At 47.2% G+C, this 20,763-nt stretch overlaps 1 protein-coding gene across 1 annotated transcript in view; it reads left to right on the top strand.

Moving 5' to 3' along the window:
* LOC311242779 (uncharacterized protein) overlaps positions 1 to 10,947 on the top strand; it is a 35,915-nt gene extending 24,968 nt beyond the window's left edge. The window contains exons 11-12 of the mRNA XM_084331812.1: positions 10,438 to 10,476; positions 10,650 to 10,947. Of these exons, the coding sequence (XP_084187938.1) occupies positions 10,438 to 10,476; positions 10,650 to 10,833 (223 nt within the window). The 3' untranslated portion in view covers positions 10,834 to 10,947. The remainder of the gene's footprint in view (positions 1 to 10,437; positions 10,477 to 10,649) is intronic.
* Positions 10,948 to 20,763: the final 9,816 nt, after the last annotated feature.

Raw genomic sequence — 20,763 nt, 5'->3', positions numbered from 1 at the left:
TCATAATTTTAAAGTCGGGACTAGATCTTTCCTTGCGAATGGATACCTGGTCACCGCAGATTTTTATTTGACGCAATTGGTGCGAGTTCGGTCACGTATCTGGTGCTCGACCAATAGCAGCTCTCCTTGTTGCCAAGTTACAGACAACAAGAGATTTGTGTAAACAGTAGGAATGGAAGCAACACTCAAGCAGTACTCATCGATGAGTACAGAAGAGGACGAAAATGGAGAAAAAACACCTAAACAATTTCTAAACAATGTTATATGCATCTCACGTCCGTTCAGAAAGAAAGTGTACAAGATTTTACACAGACACGGTGGGATAGATATGGAAACTGCGTCGAGCGGTGGCTTAAATTGCCAGGCGAGAATCGTATCATTGCAGATACATACAAACATTGTTTAGAGATCGAGTTTACCAATGTTCCTGGAGATGCTGGTTTTCATGCTACTTGCTATAGGCATTTTATCGACAAAAAGCGCTTGGATACAGCTGCGAAACGGGCTATGTGTTCTGCAGCTCAAGATGTGGATGCAGGAGAGTCTGAACTTACAGAACATGGCTCTACAAGTGAAAGTCCAGAAAAGGGACAAGTATGTGTATGTGAAGGGCAAACGCATTACTGCTTAACCCCTTCTTATCCACGGCCTATGTATCATTGGGGCAGGTGTTCTGGACAGGTCTCCATTCGTCAACAAGGAAAGGTACTGCTTTGGGGAGAAATTATATCATCTATCACTACTGCCACCGGGTGTGAGAGGGTGTGAGAGGGTGTGGGAAGTATTAGGGGAAGTGTGGGTGTTTGGGGAATTACTGTAACTCGCCCTGGAGGGCAAGAAGGACCAGCTGCTCCCTCTGCTAAATCCCAATTATAATACCCCTACACTACAGTCGGGGACTCAGCCGGACCCAGATCTGCTGTACCTGGTGACAGTGCACATCTACTCTCATAAAGTAGGGATAATCCACCCTTCTACATTTGGCGTCACGAACAGGATCAACATCCTAACCCACTTCCTTGACTTGACCTGGAGAGAGACCAAAGATGTCCGAGGAACAGACCCGCGCTGCGCAGGAAACGGCGGCGAAGTATGAGGCGCTTCAGGAGGAGTGCAAGGCCCAGGCGGCGCTACTGGAGCAACAACGTGCCCGGCACGCCTCCCCCGAGGTAAAAGAAGAAGAAACGGAAGCGATGAGGGACTTGACCGCACAAGTGGAGGCTCTGAAGGACCGATTCCACGACCAGGCAGGCCTCCTGGACCGACAGGCGGTGTACATGGAGCAGGCCCGGAGCGACCAGCGAGAAGCCCTCGCCTTGGCCAAGGCCGTCCTCGAGAGACACGCCTGCGACCCCCAAGCGACCCCCTCGACTGTATGTCCAACGGGACCGAAAATGCAGCGAGTTCGGAAGGGGAAAAGAGAGGGGAGAGCTGTCGGTAGAGGACTGGATCCGGGCGATGAAGTCGCACTTCCGAGCTAGCAAAGTGCCAGCCGACGACCATCAGTGTCCATCTGGGGGAGTTCTACGACCGCAAGCAGGCAGCCGGTGAGACCGTGAGACAATTTGCGTACGATTTACAAGAGATGCTTCGGCGTCTACAGCGGCGGGCACCCACACGGGTCCCGGACACCGTCACCTTACTACAGGAGCAATTCGTCCTAGGCCTGAGAGACGACGCGCTGCGACGAGAGATGAGACGGTACCAAAGGGAGAAAGGGACGCTGACGTTCCTTGAATTAATGCTTGCCGCGATCGACTGGTCTAAAGAGGAGTAGGCACTGTCCACCGCTAAGAGTTCCGCCCGGGGCACGATACATGCCGCCGCCGTGGAGGGACACGAACCCCCTTTTAGCGTGTCCGCACTACAGGAATCCATCCGACAGCTGGTCGCGGGCCAAGAACTGCTCCTTCGGGCCCTGCAGCCAGAGCGAGACGTGCCCCAAAGAAGCTTCACCGGACGCCGACCCAGGGGAGACGTGCCCGCTACCCCGCGTAGACTACCCCGCCGGAGCGAGGATGGAAGACTGATCTGTTACGCCTGTCAGCAGCCGGGACATATCAGTAGAGAATGTCCACTTCAGACCGGCGGATCACGCCCAGCACATTCCCCCGCGCCCGAAGCTCCGGGCCCACAGGGGCACCTCACTAGAACACGAGGGGCGATCGACGCCGTCGCGGCAGGAGCCGTCGACTCGGTAGCCGCGGGCCCAGAGACCCAAGATGTATACGGGGGCTGTTACACCCTAGACGTGCAGATAGACGGCGTCAAGACCTGCTGCCTCTTAGACACCGGATCCGAGGTTACCACCATGACCGAAACCCATTTCAAGCAGCAATTCAAGAAGAAGAGACTGTCCTCCGCCACCTGGGTCACCCTCACGGCCGCCAAACGGCTTAGAAATCCCCGTGGTGGGGTGCCTCTTCGCTGACGTGGAGTGTCTAGGGATGAAGTTCCCCGGAAAATGTGTGTTCATAGTAAAAGACGACCCCCACGGCAGCTCCGCAGGAAACGCCATCCCGGGCCTCCTGGGGATGAACATACTCAGCGGGGTGTACGACCTCTTTGCTGGAATGGAGGGGATACGCCCAACGGGTCGTCATCGCTCCGACGCCGGGAGCGCCGCCATGCGCTGCATCGTCGCTGCCGTTGCTCTCGAGGAACAGGGGTGCACCGCCCTGGGGAGAAGGGGGTATGTGAAGGTGGCCGGCCGAGACCCGGTGGTCATTCCCCCCCGCAGTGAAGTGGTCGTCCAGGGCCGCTGCGAGACGTCGGCGAAGATACAACGCCCCGTAATGCTCGAGAGTACTCCGAGTGCCAACCTACCGCCCGGCCTACTGGTGGCCAATGTAGTGGCCCACGCCCTAAATGGGAGGGTGCCCGTGCGGCTGTTAAACCCGACCGACACAGCCATCGTGCTCCGGCCCCGGTCCCGGCTGGCGGAACTCCACCGCCCCCGTCAAATACTGCCCAAGGAGAGGGTGACCGTAGAAGAAGTTGCCGGAGGATTGAGGGTGACGGCGATTGAAGCCGGAGACAATCCGACTCCGGCGGTCGCCGACGGGAAGACCCGATGACTAGCCGTGCCCGTACAAGCGAACCTCCAAGATCTCACTCAGGGGCAAGTGGACCGACTAAACCAGGTATTGGAGAAACACAAGACGGTGTTCTCCCTCGACGACGGAGACTATGGATACACTACCACGATCACTCACTACATCCCCACCGGGGACGCGCATCCCATCAAACAACGGCACCGCCGGATATCGCCTCACATCTTTCAGGAGGTGAAACAACACGTGCAGGACCTGGTCGCTCAGGGCGTCCTAGTGGGCGTCGCCCGCAGTGATAGTGATCAAGAAAGACGGCTCCGTGCGATTCTGTTGCGACTACCGTCGACTAAACAATGTGACGCACCGAGATGCGTATCCTCTACCCCGCATAGAGGAGTCCCTAGATGCCCTCGGGCAGGCCAAAATCTTCTCATCCCTCGACCTCACGGCTGGCTACTTCCAGGTGGCGGTGAAGGAGGAGGATCAAGAAAAGACGGCCGTCACGACGCCCTTCGGCCTCTACCAGTGGACCCGTATGCCCTTCGGGCTGTGCAATGCACCAGCAACGTTCCAGCGGTTGATGACCGCGGTGTTAGGGGACCTGGCTTTCGATGTCCTGTTGGTCTACCTGGACGACGTGTTGGTGTTCTCACGGGACTTCGAGAGCTACTGTCAGAAGCTGGACCTGGTGTTCGGACGCCTCCGTGAACATGGCCTCAAACTCAAGCCCCGGAAGTGTTTCCTCCTCAAGGCGGAAGTAACCACTGCATGCCCTCATGGGAAAAGAAAAGAAAGGGTTTGCTAAAGGCCGGACCGAGGCCTTCCAATGGACTCCGAAGTGTCAGGAGGCCTTCAATCACCTGCGGGGGTGCCTAATGACGTCACCGGTGTTGGCATATCCGGACCTCCAACTCCCCTTCGTAGTGACCACGGATGGAAGCTACTTGGGGCTGGGAGCGTGCTGAGCCAGAAGCAAGAGGGCGTAGAGCGCGTCATCGCCTTCGCGAGCAGGGGCCTACGAGGGTTCGAAAGAAACGACCGGAATTACAGTGCGTTCAAGCTGGAGCTCCTCGCCCTGAAGTGGGCGATCACCGAGAAGTTCCGAGACCTCCTGCTCTACTCCCAATTCACCGTGGTCGCCGACCACAACCCTTTGCGGTACCTAGACACGGCCAATCTGGGGGCGGTGGAGCAGCGCTGGGTCGCCCAGCTGGCCGAATACGACTTTGTAGTACATTACAAGCCCGGCCGACTCAACCAAATTGCCGACGCCTTGTCACGCATCACGATGAGGCAAGAACCAGAAGTAGTGGACACAGAAAAGGACTTTCTAGCGATCACATCGGAAGGCGTTCGTACTCGGCTGGGCCCCGAGGAACGGACTGAGCCGCAGGAAGTCTCAGCAATCGGCCCGAGGCAACCGGGCCAGGTGGTCCCGGCGGAAGAAGTCTGGGCTCGCCAAGGCCCCGAGGACCGGACCAACCCGCCAGGGGTCCCGGCGATCGTCGCAAGGCAAATAGTGGTGCAGAAGGGGAACAGCGGATATAGCTGGGACGAACTACGACAATTCCAGGCGGAAGATCCCGAACTGGGACCGGTATGGCAGGCGGTGACCCGTGGGACCCCACCCACTAAAGTATTGTTGCAGGAAGTGAACCCATGCCTCCGCAAGTTATACGGGCAGTGGGAGCATTTCCGTCTACACAACCAAGTACTGTTTCGACGCATTAGCGACCCCCGAGACAGGGAAGAGGTCCTGCAACTGGTGGTGCCGACGGCACTGCGGCGACACATATGAGACCCAACACGACTATGGGGGACACTTCGGTAGACGGGGGACCATAGACCTGATGAGGCGAAGTTGCTTCTGGATAGGGATGGCAGCAGAGGTGAATGGCTGGGTGCAACAGTGCAAATGGTGTGCGCTTGCCCGGGACGTATTCCCCAAGTCCCAGGCCCTGATGACCTGCACCAACGTGACTGCGCCCATGGAAGTTCTAGCCATGGACTTTACCGTGTTAGAGATGTCAACGGGCGGCTATGAGAACGTCCTGGTGTTGACCGATATGTTTACCCGATTCACTATTGCCATCCCGACCAAAGATCAGACCGCCAAGACCACCGCCGCCGCACTCATCCGGCATTGGTTTGTGTACTATGGCTGCCCCGCTCGACTCCATGCCGACCAAGGTCGAAATTTTGAATCTGGCGTCATCAAAGAACTCTGTAGACTTTACGGGATCTCCAAGAGCCGTACTACTCCCTACCACCCCCAGGGGAACGGCCAATGTGAGAGATTTAACCGGACCATGCATGATATGCTGCGTAGCTTGCCCGCGGACAAGAAGCGGGACTGGAAGGAACACTTGCCCGAGCTGGTACTTACGTACAACTGCCACGTGCACTCTTCCACGGGGTACGCCCCCTTCTACTTGCTCTTCGGGAGGGATGCAAGGATGCCCAGGGACGTACTGGGTGGCAAAGATGCCGTGGACGGCGATGCGGAGAACTTGGACGAGTGGGTCCAGAGACACCACGAGCGACTGAAGGCTGCTGCGGAGGCCGCGGGAGCCACAGCTAAGCATACGTCTCACAGACGCAAACTGATCTACGACCGAAAGTCCAGAGGCGCGCTTGTAAGGGCCGGAGACCGGGTTCTGTTGAGGAACCATGGACCCAGAGGTCGTAATAAGATCCAAGACAAATGGGAATCTACCCCCTATCTGGTGGTTGCACAGAGCCTCGAAGGGACGCCTGTCTTCACGGTCAGGCCAGAAGATGGGGGCCCGGAGAAGACTGTCCATTGGGACCAACTCAAGCCCTGTACCTTTCCCAATTCCGACCGGGAAGGGCGTGCGCGGATCCCCCGGAGGACTCCTACGCATTCGCAGAGCTCTTCCGAGTCAAACGAGGAGCCCGCCATTTATCGCCCTCGGGAACCGTGTCCCAGAGTATGTAACCCACCCAAGTCCCCTCGTGTCGTCACGGAGATCGTGCCCGACGCTGGGGAAGGGGTGGAGTCGGACTCGTCAGGCGAGGACAACGTAGATGGAGGCGAGGAGGCCGATTCAGGCGAACAGCTTGTAGTCCAAGACGCTGCCGACGACCTGTTGGTGGGAACGGACGATTCGGACACAGGGTCTGAAAGGGGGGGGGGGGGGGTCGGACCACTCCGGCCACAGAGGAGTACTAGAGGTCGGTTACCTGCCAGGTATCGTCACGATTATGTACTCAAGAGTGTGTTCTGTGAACAGTGTTTGCAAATTGTAAAGAGTTGTGTGAAATTGTTGGTCTAAGTACTGTGTGCATGTATGCGTTGTCTAATTGTGTAACTCCACTAAACAGGGGGTTGTGTAACTTGCATTGGGACTTGGCAAGTTTAAAGTAGGGGGAAATGTAGACACCTGAATATGTCTAACAATAATTCAATGTGTCTAACTCTAATTCCTGGTACTCTACTGTGTTCATGATAACGTTGTGTAACTCGCTGACCCGTCTTGATTCTCCATATCCTAATATTGACATTTAGTAATGGGACATGGCGCTGGACTGCCGCCAGGGGGAGCTGGTGCGACGTTGGGCTGGTGACGGCAGGTGAGGAAGAGGCTGGCTGAAGGAGGAGCTCAGACAACGAGACGACCTCTTCGTCGTTTTCCATTGAAGCGAGCAGACGTGTGGATCAGGAGCTCCCGATACTAAAGACACGCGAAATACGACTCCTGCCACGGTGTGGGATAGTAATGTCGTATGCGACAGTTTAGCTTCCCAGTATAGTGCTTAGGGTACGTTTGAACCAAGAAGAAGACGTTCTACTGCCGTAGTGTGCTGTGGATATTCCACGTGCTGCGTTTAGTAAAGTATAGGCGAAAGGCTAGGGGGTCGCACTGACCCAAAGCTTAGCTTCAAGTATAGGCCTGTTAGCACAGTTAGCTCGCGCGTCGCTCCACCATCTCCCAGCCCCGCAGCGGACACCACAACAGACGTCGCCGGACCGCACCCGCCTCCAACATTCTCCTTTTCGAGAGCATGCCCTCTAAGGGCGAAGAGAATAAATACATTGAACTGGCACGTGCACCAGTGACTAGGGGCCCCCCGATGTTTGTTGTTTTGGGTAATGCCGGCTTAGATAGGCTTTTTGTTTCAACTGTGGGCCCACTGTATGTTGTGTGGTTAAGTTGTGCAGACAGCACGTATGTATATTAATAATCTTTCCCATTGAATAGCTTTCAGAGCTCGCCCTTACCTTCTCTCTCCCTACGGATGAGTGAAAAGTATATTAACCCTTACGGGGACCTGTTTCATTACCGTAGCGTGTAAGATCTAAGTACCATGCATTGTGCCTTGTATTGATTGCATGCCCCACTTATATAAAAGGAGAGGCGTACAAATGGGATCACTGTGTGTGTGTCAATTAATGTGCATTATTGTTTAACCCCTTCCTTTCGATTAATGTGCATTACTGCTTAACCCCTTCTTATCCACGGCCTATGTATCATTGGGGCAGGTGTTCTGGACAGGTCTCCGTTCGTCAACAAGGAAAGGTACTGTTTGGGGAGAAATTATATCATCTATCACTGGGTGTGAGAGGGTGTGGGAAGTATTAGGGGAAGTGTGGGTGTTTGGGGAATTACTGTAAGTCGCCCTGGAGGGCAAGAAGGACCAGCGCAGAACCCCTAGGTTAGTAAACCCTAGGCCCCATCCGCTCCCTCTGCTAAATCCCAATTCTAATACCCCTACACTACAGTCGGGGACTCAGCCGGACCCAGATCTGCTGTGTTCCCACTACCTGGTGACAGTGCACATCTACTCTCATAAAGTAGGGATAATGCACCCTTCTACATGTGCAAATGTTTCTAAGGAAACGGAGGATAGGGCTACATTAGAGTTTGACTCAGATGATAGTGATGAGGATGATTAACATCAGTGTTGCCTGGGAAGTGTGGTGGTGGATAAGCGTGTGGACTGGGGTTCGGATGTATAGGGTGAGGGGATTAGGGTTATACAGTAGTAGTGTGATTTGTTTGTATTTGTTGAGATCAGTTTGACACTGATCTCTCCACACACCTCACTGTTTACTCATTTTACTCTGTAGTGTATATTGTATAATGTATATTGAATATTCCTCTTTACTTTACTTTTTACTTACTTACTTTTTTTGTTACTGTATGAAGCACACTCTCAGTTGCTCATACAGAAACAAGCCTTTCATCGTAAACTACCTGTATTTTATTGTGATAAATAATAAACAAACTTGAAACTTGTGTGTATGTATGTGACTAATAAACCTCTTGAATCTATTTTTGTACCTGCATTCTATTTTGTCTTTAAATTGAAAATAAAAAGGTTAATGAGTAACTTATTGATTTGTAAATTGTTTGACATTATTCCAAATTAATTATTAATTAATTTGTCATTATACTATCCACTGAACTGTTTTGTGTATGACCTCAATCTTTAGAAAATTGTACCAGCATCTTTAATATTGCAGGTTGGGAATCACAAAGTAAAGTGTTTTTGATACAAATGTGCTGCATGCATCACGGATTGTGTGTTTATGGAGGTTTATCGAATAATTGCCCCGACAGGACGTCATGCATCGGTGTGTGAAATGCTGTGTTGTTGGTGTAGATAGAAGGCAATATGATTTAAATGTACAGTATGGTTAATAACACGAACATTATGGCCCGTTTCACAGCTGTATTCAATCGATTGCCTATAGCAAGTAGCGTATATGCATATAACATTGTTTAGAAGCCTATTTCGCGAATGTTAGAATGTGTTTGTTGTCCATTTGCGTCGAGATGTACTCCGTGAATGACACGATAACATCACGTTACTGTTTACACAATCTCTTGTCTGTAACTTGGCAACAAGGAGAGCTGCTATTGGTCGAGTGCAAGATACGTGATCAAACTCTCACCAATTACGTCAAATAAAACTGCGTGACCAAATATCCGTTCACGGCCTATATGTATCTGCTTGTCTAACTCCAGGGTAGATGGCAAATAAGCGAATTTCCCAAAAAGTTGGCGTGTTCCTTTAAGTTAAAAAAAATTATAATAAAAGTCCATTCAAGATTCAAGATTATTTATTGTCATGTGCACAGTTAAACACATTGTTTGCCATACAATGAAAATCTTAGTCTGTTAGTCCGCCCTTCACACAAAATCACACTGATTACACAATACTTAACTAAAAATTAACAACTTAAATACAAGCGAATGCTAGAAATATCTTTTTATTAGAAAAATAATAATAAATGGTAGAAGATAAGGCATGAGTGAGTAACATTGACATTATTGTATGTGCCGTTCACAGTGTAGGATCCAGAAGCTATAAATGAACTCGGGTAAGATGGCAAATAAGCTAATTTTCCAAAAGTTCTTGTGTTCCTTTAACACTTTGATCGCCGGAGACGCCGAAACTCGTCATTCCCCGCCATGCTCATTCTGCCAATGACGCCGTAACACGTCTTTGATATCAATATTTCAAAAATCTGTGATCGAAATCATATTTCTCCCCCGGAGACATGATATGTACTGTTGAGCCCCACTCAACTCTCCAACGGTTCAAGAGCGCCATCTGGTGGCCGATCGGGAGATCGCCCAAACAGGAAGTGATGTGGATGAAGTGGTGCTCACCCATATTTCGTCCGGGCACTCGCTATCGTTAGAGGGACTCCATCTTGACACACTGAACATCGATCGGTGCAAATAACTCGATAAACAACATGATTTGGACGTATATACTATTATACAACCTGGAAATGGATCGGGTATTTCTACATCCCATAATAGGAAAATGTCTGTTCCACGCTCATCGCCCAACGGCGCGAGGAAGATACGGTGAGTTTCAGCGTTTATTTTCAATGTGTTCGATACTAACTGCTCTAATGATCATATCACCCACACTAGATGCAACATATAATGTTGGCCACGGAATTATAAACGACCCTCCCCCCATCCGGTCATCATCAGATCATACTTAGTAACTTCTAGAAGTATGTCCAGTTGAAATTTTTTATCTCGTGCCGATTGCTATCAAACTGTATTTCATCATCAATATAATGCATTTGGGGCTATAAATCAAGTTCTGGAGAAAGCTGCAGAAAACGATAAAAACATCTTTAGACCGTATTTTAGTATGAATATGTGAATTAAAAAGTATAACGTTGCCACACCCTGAACAATAGATATAGGACGTTGAATGGGCCATAGTAATGTCAATTTAGCAATACAATTTAAAAAGTTATAGCCCTGCAAAGAAGGGGAACTTCTCCATGTTAAATAGGGCTGGCGAAAGATGGTAAATTATGAATTTAACCCTGGCGATCAAAGTGTTAATATAATAGTTTGTGTGTCTTATTTGTGTGTCTTATTTGCAGACATGAGGAGCAGCCAGAGAGCAGGTCTCAAACCAAAAGGTACTTAACATAGAGCTACTATAGAATTAAGATTATATTATATTAGAATAGATTATATTATATTTAATTTATTTGTCATTGCACGAGTACAAAGTGCAACAACAACAAAATGTGTGCGTGTCCGTGTCTTGGTTTGTGTGTTTGTGTGTGTGTGTGTGTGTGTGTGTGTTTAGCTGGTGCAGTCGTCAGGCTGCAGGAACCCTGATCCTGGTCCTTGTCCTCCTCATGGTTCTTGGTGTTTTGGTCTCCATGGCGTCAGGCGGCTACAGATGCTTCATCAACTTCCTCTGGACCATCGCTCACCATCTCACAGAGCGTTTTTTCACGTTACATCACATGGGCTTGCCACCTATTTAGATGATGATGTAGCTAGCTACCTATGATTTGTATGTGTTTGTAGTTTAATTGAATGGTAACCGTTCTGTTTGGTGAGCAGATTGCATGACCCTAGGTCCCATGAAACCCATTGAAAACCCCAATGTCGAAAATTCTGAAATATGTTTTGTTTTATTTCTTTTTTTTATGCCAGTAACTATTTTATAAGACTATTGGCCTAATTCTTTCAATGGTGAATATTTCTCGATTGAGCTATAATTAAATTGTCTGTAACTTTTAACAGGGTGTGTCAATTGATAATTGTTCTCTTTGAAGTGTACTAATGCATTACAGAAGTCACTTCAAGTGATGGCTTCATTTAATCAAGAGAGCTTAGCATACCGGCACTGAGGCTTTGAAATGAACCAAATCTTACATTTTGGATCCCTATTTTAGATTCCTTGTAGCATATTTCCCCCCCTCTGGCACACATCCACATAAATAGGTAGAATGCCTTATTTGCCCATTGTAAAGATGATAGTTATATTTCCTGCAGGCTTTGTGTCGTGTTTGGCCTATTGGACCTTCCGTGCTGAAAGAATTGTACATGAACCTCTCAGGATGCCATCCTTCTACTGTAAAAGGCGTTGAACACCGCCACACTCCCTGCCATCCCTTTCACGCATTGGTTTTTACCACATGTCAATCACGACTACTCCAATGCCGGTTTTGAGACTGACATTGAGATGTCCTAACGGCCTAATGGTGGGCCGTCCTCGCAGGACCGTTACAACCCTCAATATGATACCAATCAAATGTATTTGTATAGGCTGAAATCACAACGAATTGCCCCCATGGGCTTTACAGATCAAGAAGAAACATCACAATAGATCCAGAACAAAAAATCACCATAAATCCACATTTGCAACACCCCCAGACTTTCCCCAATGAAGATGAGGAACAACTCCCTAAAACCTAGCAATAGGAAGAAAAAAAAACACCACAAACGCTGTGGTGGAGAGAAACCTCAGATGAGCAATTCAAAGGGGATCCCCCATCAGGATGTCGGTGATATTATAGTATTGCTATGGGTTTGATTGATTGATTGATTGAAAAGTTTATTAACAGATTGCAGAATGGGTACAGTACAGTACAGCTCAATACATACAATTGTTAAGAGGATGCAGACCTGAGAAAGACTTTCGTCTTGTTTCCATCAGGGTCCCCCATTTTCAATTCATCATATGACACACATGACATACAGATAGACAGTACTGCTACATCTATACATTTATGACATACCAGATTTTCAAATACAGTACTGTTTGTGATACTAAAAAAATCCAGAAGAAGAGTATATACATTTGACATAGAAACTGTGCATTGGGGGAGGTTGGGTAGGTGGGGTGGGGCTGTACATTGGAGGTGGGGGGGGGGGGGACACTGTACATTGGAATACTGACATACATTTGACATGGAAACTGTACATTGGAGGAGGTTGGGTAGGTGGGGTGGGGTTGGGTGGGGCTGTACATTGGAATACTGACAAAGCCATGCTTGGTCTTTATTGTACAACTGGGTTAGGACATTTGTAGGGGCCAGTTTTGAATTGCAGTCTCCCGTAGGTGTTCTTTGAGAGTGTTTTTGAAGGTGGGTAGTGATTTACATTCCTTTACAGCTTTGGGTAGGGCGTTCCACATTGTTGTGGCATAATTGCTAAACGTGTTTAGTCCCTTGTTTGAGCCGAATCTGGGTTTTACATGATTTGTGGAGCTCCCTCTGGTGTTGTGATCGTGGTATTCACTGACCTTTGGGAAGTATTTTGACATGTACATGGGTACCTTGGTCGTGTAGTGTATCTTGTAGACCAGGCCCATTGCAAGTTGCTGTACTCTGTTGTCTACTCTAAGCCATCCTAGGTTGGCAAAGTGTGCAGGGGTGAGGTGGGTTCTAGGAGTCAGGTCAAGCAGTAGTCTGACTAGTTTGTTTTGAGTGGAGAAAAGAACCAGCGAATAATTGGTATGTATATATATATACCTGTAATAAAACATTATTTATACATACATACATGGTAGCAATAGTATCTATAATAAAATAGAGCTAAGAACAAGCTCCCCAGGGGGCAGAAGAACCACTCTGATCCAGTTGAAGTAGAGCAGGCATGGTTAGACGCCGGTCAACTGAGGACGACGTAGAGCAGATCCATCGTGCCTGTGGTACTCATCTGCAGTCGGCGCTGTTGGCCACATCAAGGACAGTGCAGGGAAGATCACACCACCTTGACAGGCCCAATGGGAGCAGGACCAGGGCTGGCTGTATATAGGCTGTGTATAAAATGTAAGTAATAAATAGAGGCTTTTTTACCCTAGGAATCGATAGGAGCCTGATGTCAGCGGCCCATCCAGTGATCCCACTAGAGCAGGGCTATTCAACTGGCGGCCCGCGGGCCAGATCCGGCCCGCGGGATGATTCTGACCGGCCCGCCAAAGATTACATGATAATAAAATAAAAATAAAAAAATAAATATTTTTTTTAATTTTTTTTATTTAATTTTTTTACTTTTTTCTTTTCATGTCAACGTTAACACGCACAATTGAGCCAAAAGTCACTCAATTAATGACAGATTTCATTGATAAATTGAGGGAAAACTTTGCAAGTCGATTTGATGAATTTGACATGTCCAGAGAATTGATGCATTTTGTGAGCAACCCATTTGCCAATGTAGCTGCTATTTCCACAAAAGGACAAGAGTTCCTTGCATCACTTCACATTGATGAAGGTCTCCTGCAACTTGAAATAATTGACATGCAAGCATCATCTGCTCTGAAGCAGGCACTTGAGAATGAATCCACCACAACATTTTGGATAAAGTGTATTCATGTCAAGACATTCCCCAAAATAAAAACGCTGGCAATATCTGTGCTAACAATGTTTGGCTCAACATACACCTGTGAATCCAGTTTCTCTCACATGAATGCCATTAAAACAAGCAACCATGCCTCCTTGACAAATGAGCATTTGCATCACTGTTTGCGGGTAGCCCTTACTTCCTATGAACCCTCTTTCTCTGCCATTGCCCAGTCAAAGAAGTGCAATCGCTCTCATTAGATGTGTGTATGTAGGCTAGGCCTGTCTGCCCCCCACCCCCCTGATGTTTGAGAGTTAAGAGTGGACAATAAGTGCTAATAAGATGCTGTGATTTGCTGTTGTTGCACAGACATGAAGCACTTTTTCATAAGCTCAGCTGCACTATAAATGTGTTTTTTTGTTCAAGTGTTGATGTTAGAATGTTCAGATGCACATCATGCACTTGTTTGTTTTTTATTTTATTTTTATATTGAAATGTTGAAGAGGAGATGTTGCAGTTGTTGCACAGTCATAAATGAAGCACTTTTTGCAGGAGATGTTGCAGATGTGGCACATAAATGAAGCACTTTTTTTGAAAAGTATACTACTTTTGCAATGTAGTTAAATAAAAGTTGTGAAAATGTGGTTGCGTGTTGTGTCAAGTGTACATATATTCATAGCACGGGGAGGCGCCGTGGCAGTCCGGCCCCTGGCCCCTTGGGTTTCTGACAATGTGGCCCCCTGAACAATTTAGTTGAATAGCCCTGCACTAGAGTCTAGACCTACTTCACATGCGTACACTGTAAGAAAAAAAGCTGCAAGAAAACAGTAAATGTCTGGCATCAATGGTTTCCAAATACTTACTGTACAGTAAAATCAAAACATTTACAGATTACAACCTTTATTTAATGGTTAATATTTTGATAAAAGGTAATATACTGTATTTTTATGGTATTTACACTTAAAGTAGAAAAACAAAGGTAATCTGTAAAGTAATACAGTGAATTTCCTGTGAAATTTATTTAAAAAAATTTTAGAGTATAGGCTAAAAAAGTAGACCCAGTGTACCACAAGGGGAGTATGCTATACATCCCCTTGTCAGTCAAGGGTGAAGGGAGTCCCAATGGGCACAGTCACATATGTTTTCACGGATGCTTCCCTGGTGGGCTAGAGCGGGACATGCCAGACCCACTCTGGGAGGCGGGTGGCGTTGTCAGTCGAGGCATGTTGTCAGTCCATCCAAGTTATCTAACCATTAATAGGGACGGCAGAAGTTCTTGTTGCTCTGGGAATATCATCCTGAGGGCTTTTTACCCTCTTCCCCATATGAGTGAGAGGGAAATAAACCTACATCTACTGTGCCCGGTGTGAGTGTTGGCTTCTTTTGTCAGGTGCACAGACGGTATCAGAACTTCTTGTCAGCTGTTTTTGATTTTTTTTTTTTTTATCTACTTTTTCTCCCCATTTTCTATTTTTCTCCCATCCCAATTTCGTATTATCCAATTCTACCCTCCCCTGTCTCGAACGTTGTTAGACCATGCCTCCCACTGGTCGGCTGCAATGTGGACCAAGCCTTGCATCACATGTCCCCTCCGGTACACGAGGAGGCAGCCGTCGCATCTTTTCACCTGCACAGCGCGATCTCTCAGCGGCGAGGAGTAACGCATGGGAGGCTCACGCTGCCCCCGTTGCTTCCTGATTCTGCTGTACAGGCGCACCAACCGACCTGTAGGAGTCGCTGTCCACAACGTCCGATCCCCACCCACCGGCTTTCCCACCCCCTAATACTGCCAATTGTATTAGTATGAATGACCAGCCAAGCCGGAAGCAACGCTGAGAGCTGGGCTCGAACCCAGCATATCCTGCGTTAGTGGCGAGCGCCTTGCCCACTGCGCCACTTAGCCGCCTGTTTGTGAACTTCTTGACAGCTGATAGATTGATTGAAAACTTTATTAACAGATTGCAGAATGGGTACAGTACAGTACAGCTCAATACATACAATTGTTAAGGGGATGCAGACCAGAGAAAGACTTTCGTCTTGTTTACATCAGGGTCCCCCATTTTCAATTCATCATAACATATATGACATACACGACATACAGATAGACAGTACTGCTACATCTATACATTTATGACATACCAGATTTGCAAATACAGTACTGTTCGTGATACAAAAAGAGTCTAGAAAAGGGAGTATACATTTGATGTAGAAACTGTACATTGGAGGAGGTTGGGTAGGTGGGGGGGGGACTGTACATTGGAGGTGGTTGGGTGGGGGGTTTGGGTAGGAGGGGTGGGTGGGAGACATTGTACAAGCAAAACTGTACATTGGAATATTGACAACCATACTTGGTCATTTACTGTACATTGGAGGGGGTTGGGTTAGGACATTTACAGGGGCCAGTTTCGAATTGCAGCCTCCCGTAGGTGCTCTTTAAGAGCGGTTTTGAATGTGGGCAGGGATTCACATTCCTTTACAGCTTTGGGTAGGGCGTTCTACATTGTTGTGGCATAATTGCGAAACGTGTTTAGTCCCTTGTTTGAGCCGAATCTGGGTTTAACATGATTTGTTGAGCTTCCTCTGGTGTAGTGGTTGTGGTATTCACTGACCTTTGGGAAGTATTTTGACATGTACATGGGCACCCCGGTCGTATAGTGTATCTTGTAGACCAGGCCCATTGCTAGTTGCTGTACTCTGTCGTCTACTCTAAGCCATCCTAGGTTGTCAAAGTGGGCAGGGGTGAGGTGGGTTCTGGGGTTCAGGTCAAGTAGTAGTCTGACCAGTTTGTTTTGTGATGTTTGTAATTTTGTTTTAAGCGCCTTTGAGGTGCTTTGGTACCATGAGGTGCACGCATCAATGTGGAACGCCCTACCCAAAGCTGTAAAGGAATGTGGATCACTACCCACTTTCAAAACCTCTCTCAAGGGACACCTACGGGAGACTGCAATTCAACACTGGCCCCTGTAAATATCCTAACCCAACCCCCTCCAATGTACAGTCATTTACCTAGTATGGTTGTCAATAGTTCAATGTACAATTTTGTTTGTTTGTACAGTGTCTCCTCCCCCCCCCCCCTCAATGTACAGTATTACTTGTTTATACAGTGTGCCCCCCGGCCCCCCCCCCCCCCAACCACCTCCAATGTAAATTACCCAGTATGGTTGTCAATATCCCAATGTACCCAACCCCCCCCACACAACCTCCTCCAATGTACAGTTTCTACGTCAAATGTATATACTCCCTTTTCTTGACTCCTTCTGTATCACAAACAGTACTGTATTTGCAAATCTGGTATGTCATAAATGTATAGATGTAGCAGTACTGACTATCTGTATGTCATGTATGTCATATATGTCCTGATGAATTGAAAATGGGGGACCCTGATGTAAACAAGACAAAAGTCTTTCTCTGGTCTGCATCCCCTTAACAATTGTGTGTATTGAGCTGTACTGTATTGTACCCATTCTACAATCTGTTAATAAAGTTTTCAATCAATCAATCAATCAATCAATCAATAGTCATAGTACCCTTGAATGAGTGCTCCTGCTAGAGTCTTCAGGGTATTCTTGTTTACCAGAGAGGAGATCCGGTACAAGAATCTAGTTCGTTGGTTGACTTTTTTTATTACATTGGATGCCATTTTGTCACAGGAAAGATTTGCCTCTAGGATGGAACCCAGGTAGGTAATTTCGTCTTTCCTTGTGACAATATTGTCACCCACTGTAACTGAGAAGCCGTCGGTCTTGCTGAGTTTGTTATTTGAACCGAAGAGAATGGACTCTGTTTTGCCCATGTGTAATGATAGTTTGTTATCAGCGAGCCATATGCAGATTTTTCCTAGTTCCGAGCTGAGGGTTTTTTCAACCTGCAACTTGTTCTTGTCAGAGACCAGCAGGGCTGAGTCGTCCGCAAACAGGAACAAGTTGAGTAGACGACAGAGTACAGCAACTTGCAATGGGCCTGGTCTACAAGATACACTACACGACCAAGGTACCCATGTACATGTCAAAATACTTCCCAAAGGTCAGTGAATACCACGATCACAACACCAGAGGGAGCTCCACAAATCATGTTAAATCCAGATTCGGCTCAAACAAGGGACTAAACACGTTTCGCAATTATGCCACATCAATGTGGAACGCCCTACCCAAAGCTGTAAGGGAATGTGAATCAAAAACACTCTCATAGAACACCTACGGGAGACTGCAATTCGAAACTGGCCCCTACAAATGTCCTAACCCAGTTGTACAGTAAATTACCAAGTATGGCTATGTCAGTATTCCAATGTACAGTGTACAGTGTTCCCCCACCACCTCCAATGTACAGCCCCACCCACCCACCCAACCCCACCCCACCCCACCTACCCAACCTCCTACAATGTACAGTTTCTACGTCAAATGTATATACACTCTTTTTCTGGACACTTTTTGTATCACAAACAGTACTGTATTTGCAAATCTGGTATGTCGTAAATGTGTAATAAATACGTGAGTTATACCAGTAGCAGGAGAAACTGCTATTTAGCAGGGAAACTGCTATTTATCCCAATGCCCTGAAATAACCAACTTCACAACCGGGGTACAAGGAGTAACAACTTTATTTCATTCAAGTACCTATACTAAGCGATTATACCGAGGACACGGGATCTATTAATTAAGAGGACCAATTGGGTACCGTAGAGCTCCTATTATACAACACCCTCTTATATGAGGCACTGCAATTACAAAACACGGTGTGTCTAATCCCACCTATTAAACACCCTCTTTTTGAGGCACTGCAACTGCACACCACGGTGTGTCTAATCCCACACATTAAACACCCTCTGTAAGAGGCACAGCACCTCATGGTACCAAAGCACCTCAAAGGCACTAAAAACCAAATTACAAACATCTCAAAACAAACTAGTCAGACTACTGCTTGACCTGACTCCTAGAACCCACCTCACCCCTGCCCACTTTGACAACCTAGGATGGCTTAGAGTGAATGAATGAATGAATGAATGAATGAAAACTTTATTTAACAGATTGCAGAATGGGTACAATACAGTACGGCTCAATACATACAATTGTTAAGGGGATGCAGACCTGAGAAAGACGTTTGTCTTGTTTCCATCAGGGTCCCCCATTTTCAATTCATATAGACATTTATGACATACACAACATACATGACATTTATGGCATAGGGACATATAGGTATTTAGTACTGATACATTTGTGACATAAACGGTATTCCAATATACAGTACTGTTACCCCTAGATCCTGACAGAGTATATACATATGATGGGGAGGGGACTGTACATTAGGAGGGGGTGGGTGGGAGAGAAATATACATACGGCGGGGAGGGAATATATACATGCGGTGGGGAGGAGACTGTCTATTAGGAGGTGGTGGGGGTTTTGGGCATTTACGGTGGCCAGTTTCGAATTGCAGCCTCCCGTAGGTGCTCTTTAAGAGCGGTTTTGAATGTGGGCAGGGATTCACATTCCTTTACAGCTTTGGGTAGGGCGTTCTACATTGTTGTGGCATAATTGCGAAACGTGTTTAGTCCCTTGTTTGAGCCGAATCTGGGTTTAACATGATTTGTTGAGCTTCCTCTGGTGTAGTGGTTGTGGTATTCACTGACCTTTGGGAAGTATTTTGACATGTACATGGGCACCCCGGTCGTATAGTGTATCTTGTAGACCAGGCCCATTGCAAGTTGCTGTACTCTGTCGTCTACTCTAAGCCATCCTAGGTTGTCAAAGTGGGCAGGGGTGAGGTGGGTTCTGGGGTTCAGGTCAAGTAGTAGTCTGACCAGTTTGTTTTGTGATGTTTGTAATTTTGTTTTAAGCGCCTTTGAGGTGCTTTGGTACCATGAGGTGCACGCGTAGTCATAGTACCCTTGAATGAGTGCTCCTGCCAGAGTCTTCAGGGTATTCTTGTTTACCAGAGAGGAGATCCGGTACAAGAATCTAGTTCGTTGGTTGACTTTTTTTATTACATTGGATGCCATTTTGTCACAGGAAAGATTTGCCTCTAGGATGGAACCCAGGTAGGTAATTTCGTCTTTCCTTGTGACAATATTGTCACCCACTGTAACTGAGAAGCCGTCGGTCTTGCTGAGTTTGTTATTTGAACCGAAGAGAATGGACTCTGTTTTGCCCATGTGTAATGATAGTTTGTTATCAGCGAGCCATATGCAGATTTTTCCTAGTTCCGAGCTGAGGGTTTTTTCAACCTGCAACTTGTTCTTGTCAGAGACCAGCAGGGCTGAGTCGTCCGCAAACAGGAACAAGTTGAGTAGACGACAGAGTACAGCAACTTGCAATGGGCCTGGTCTACAAGATACACTACACAACCAAGGTACCCATGTACATGTCAAAATACTTCCCAAAGGTCAGTGAATACCACGATCACAACACCAGAGGGAGCTCCACAAATCATGTTAAATCCAGATTCGGCTCAAACAAGGGACTAAACACGTTTTGCAATTATGCCACATCAATGTGGAACGCCCTACCCAAAGCTGTAAGGGAATGTGAATCAAAAACACTCTCATAGAACACCTACGAGAGACTGCAATTCGAAACTGGCCCCTACAAATGTCCTAACCCAGTTGTACAGTAAATGACCAAGTATGGCTATGTCAGTATTCCAATGTACAGTGTACAGTGTTCCCCCCCCACCACCTCCAATGTACAGCCCCACCCACCCACCCAACCCCACCCCACCTACCCAACCTCCTACAATGTACAGTTTCTACGTCAAATGTATATACACTCTTTTTCTGGACACTTTTTGTATCACAAACAGTACTGTATTTGCAAATCTGGTATGTCGTAAATGTGTAATAAATACGTGAGTTATACCAGTAGCAGGAGAAACTGCTATTTAGCAGGGAAACTGCTATTTATCCCAATGCCCTGAAATAACCAACTTCACAACCGGGGTACAAGGAGTAACAACTTTATTTCATTCAAGTACCTATACTAAGCGATTATACCGAGGACACGGGATCTATTAATTAAGAGGACCAATTGGGTACTGTAGAGCTCCTATTATACAACACCCTCTTATATGAGGCACTGCAATTACAAAACACGGTGTGTCTAATCCCACCTATTAAACACCCTCTTTTTGAGGC

Source organism: Notolepis coatsorum (genome assembly GCF_963971535.1).
Source record: "Notolepis coatsorum genome assembly, chromosome: 16".
Lineage (NCBI taxonomy): Eukaryota > Metazoa > Chordata > Actinopteri > Aulopiformes > Paralepididae > Notolepis > Notolepis coatsorum.
Note: the sequence above shows the minus strand (reverse complement) of the source record. Positions and strands in the feature narration are given on the sequence as shown.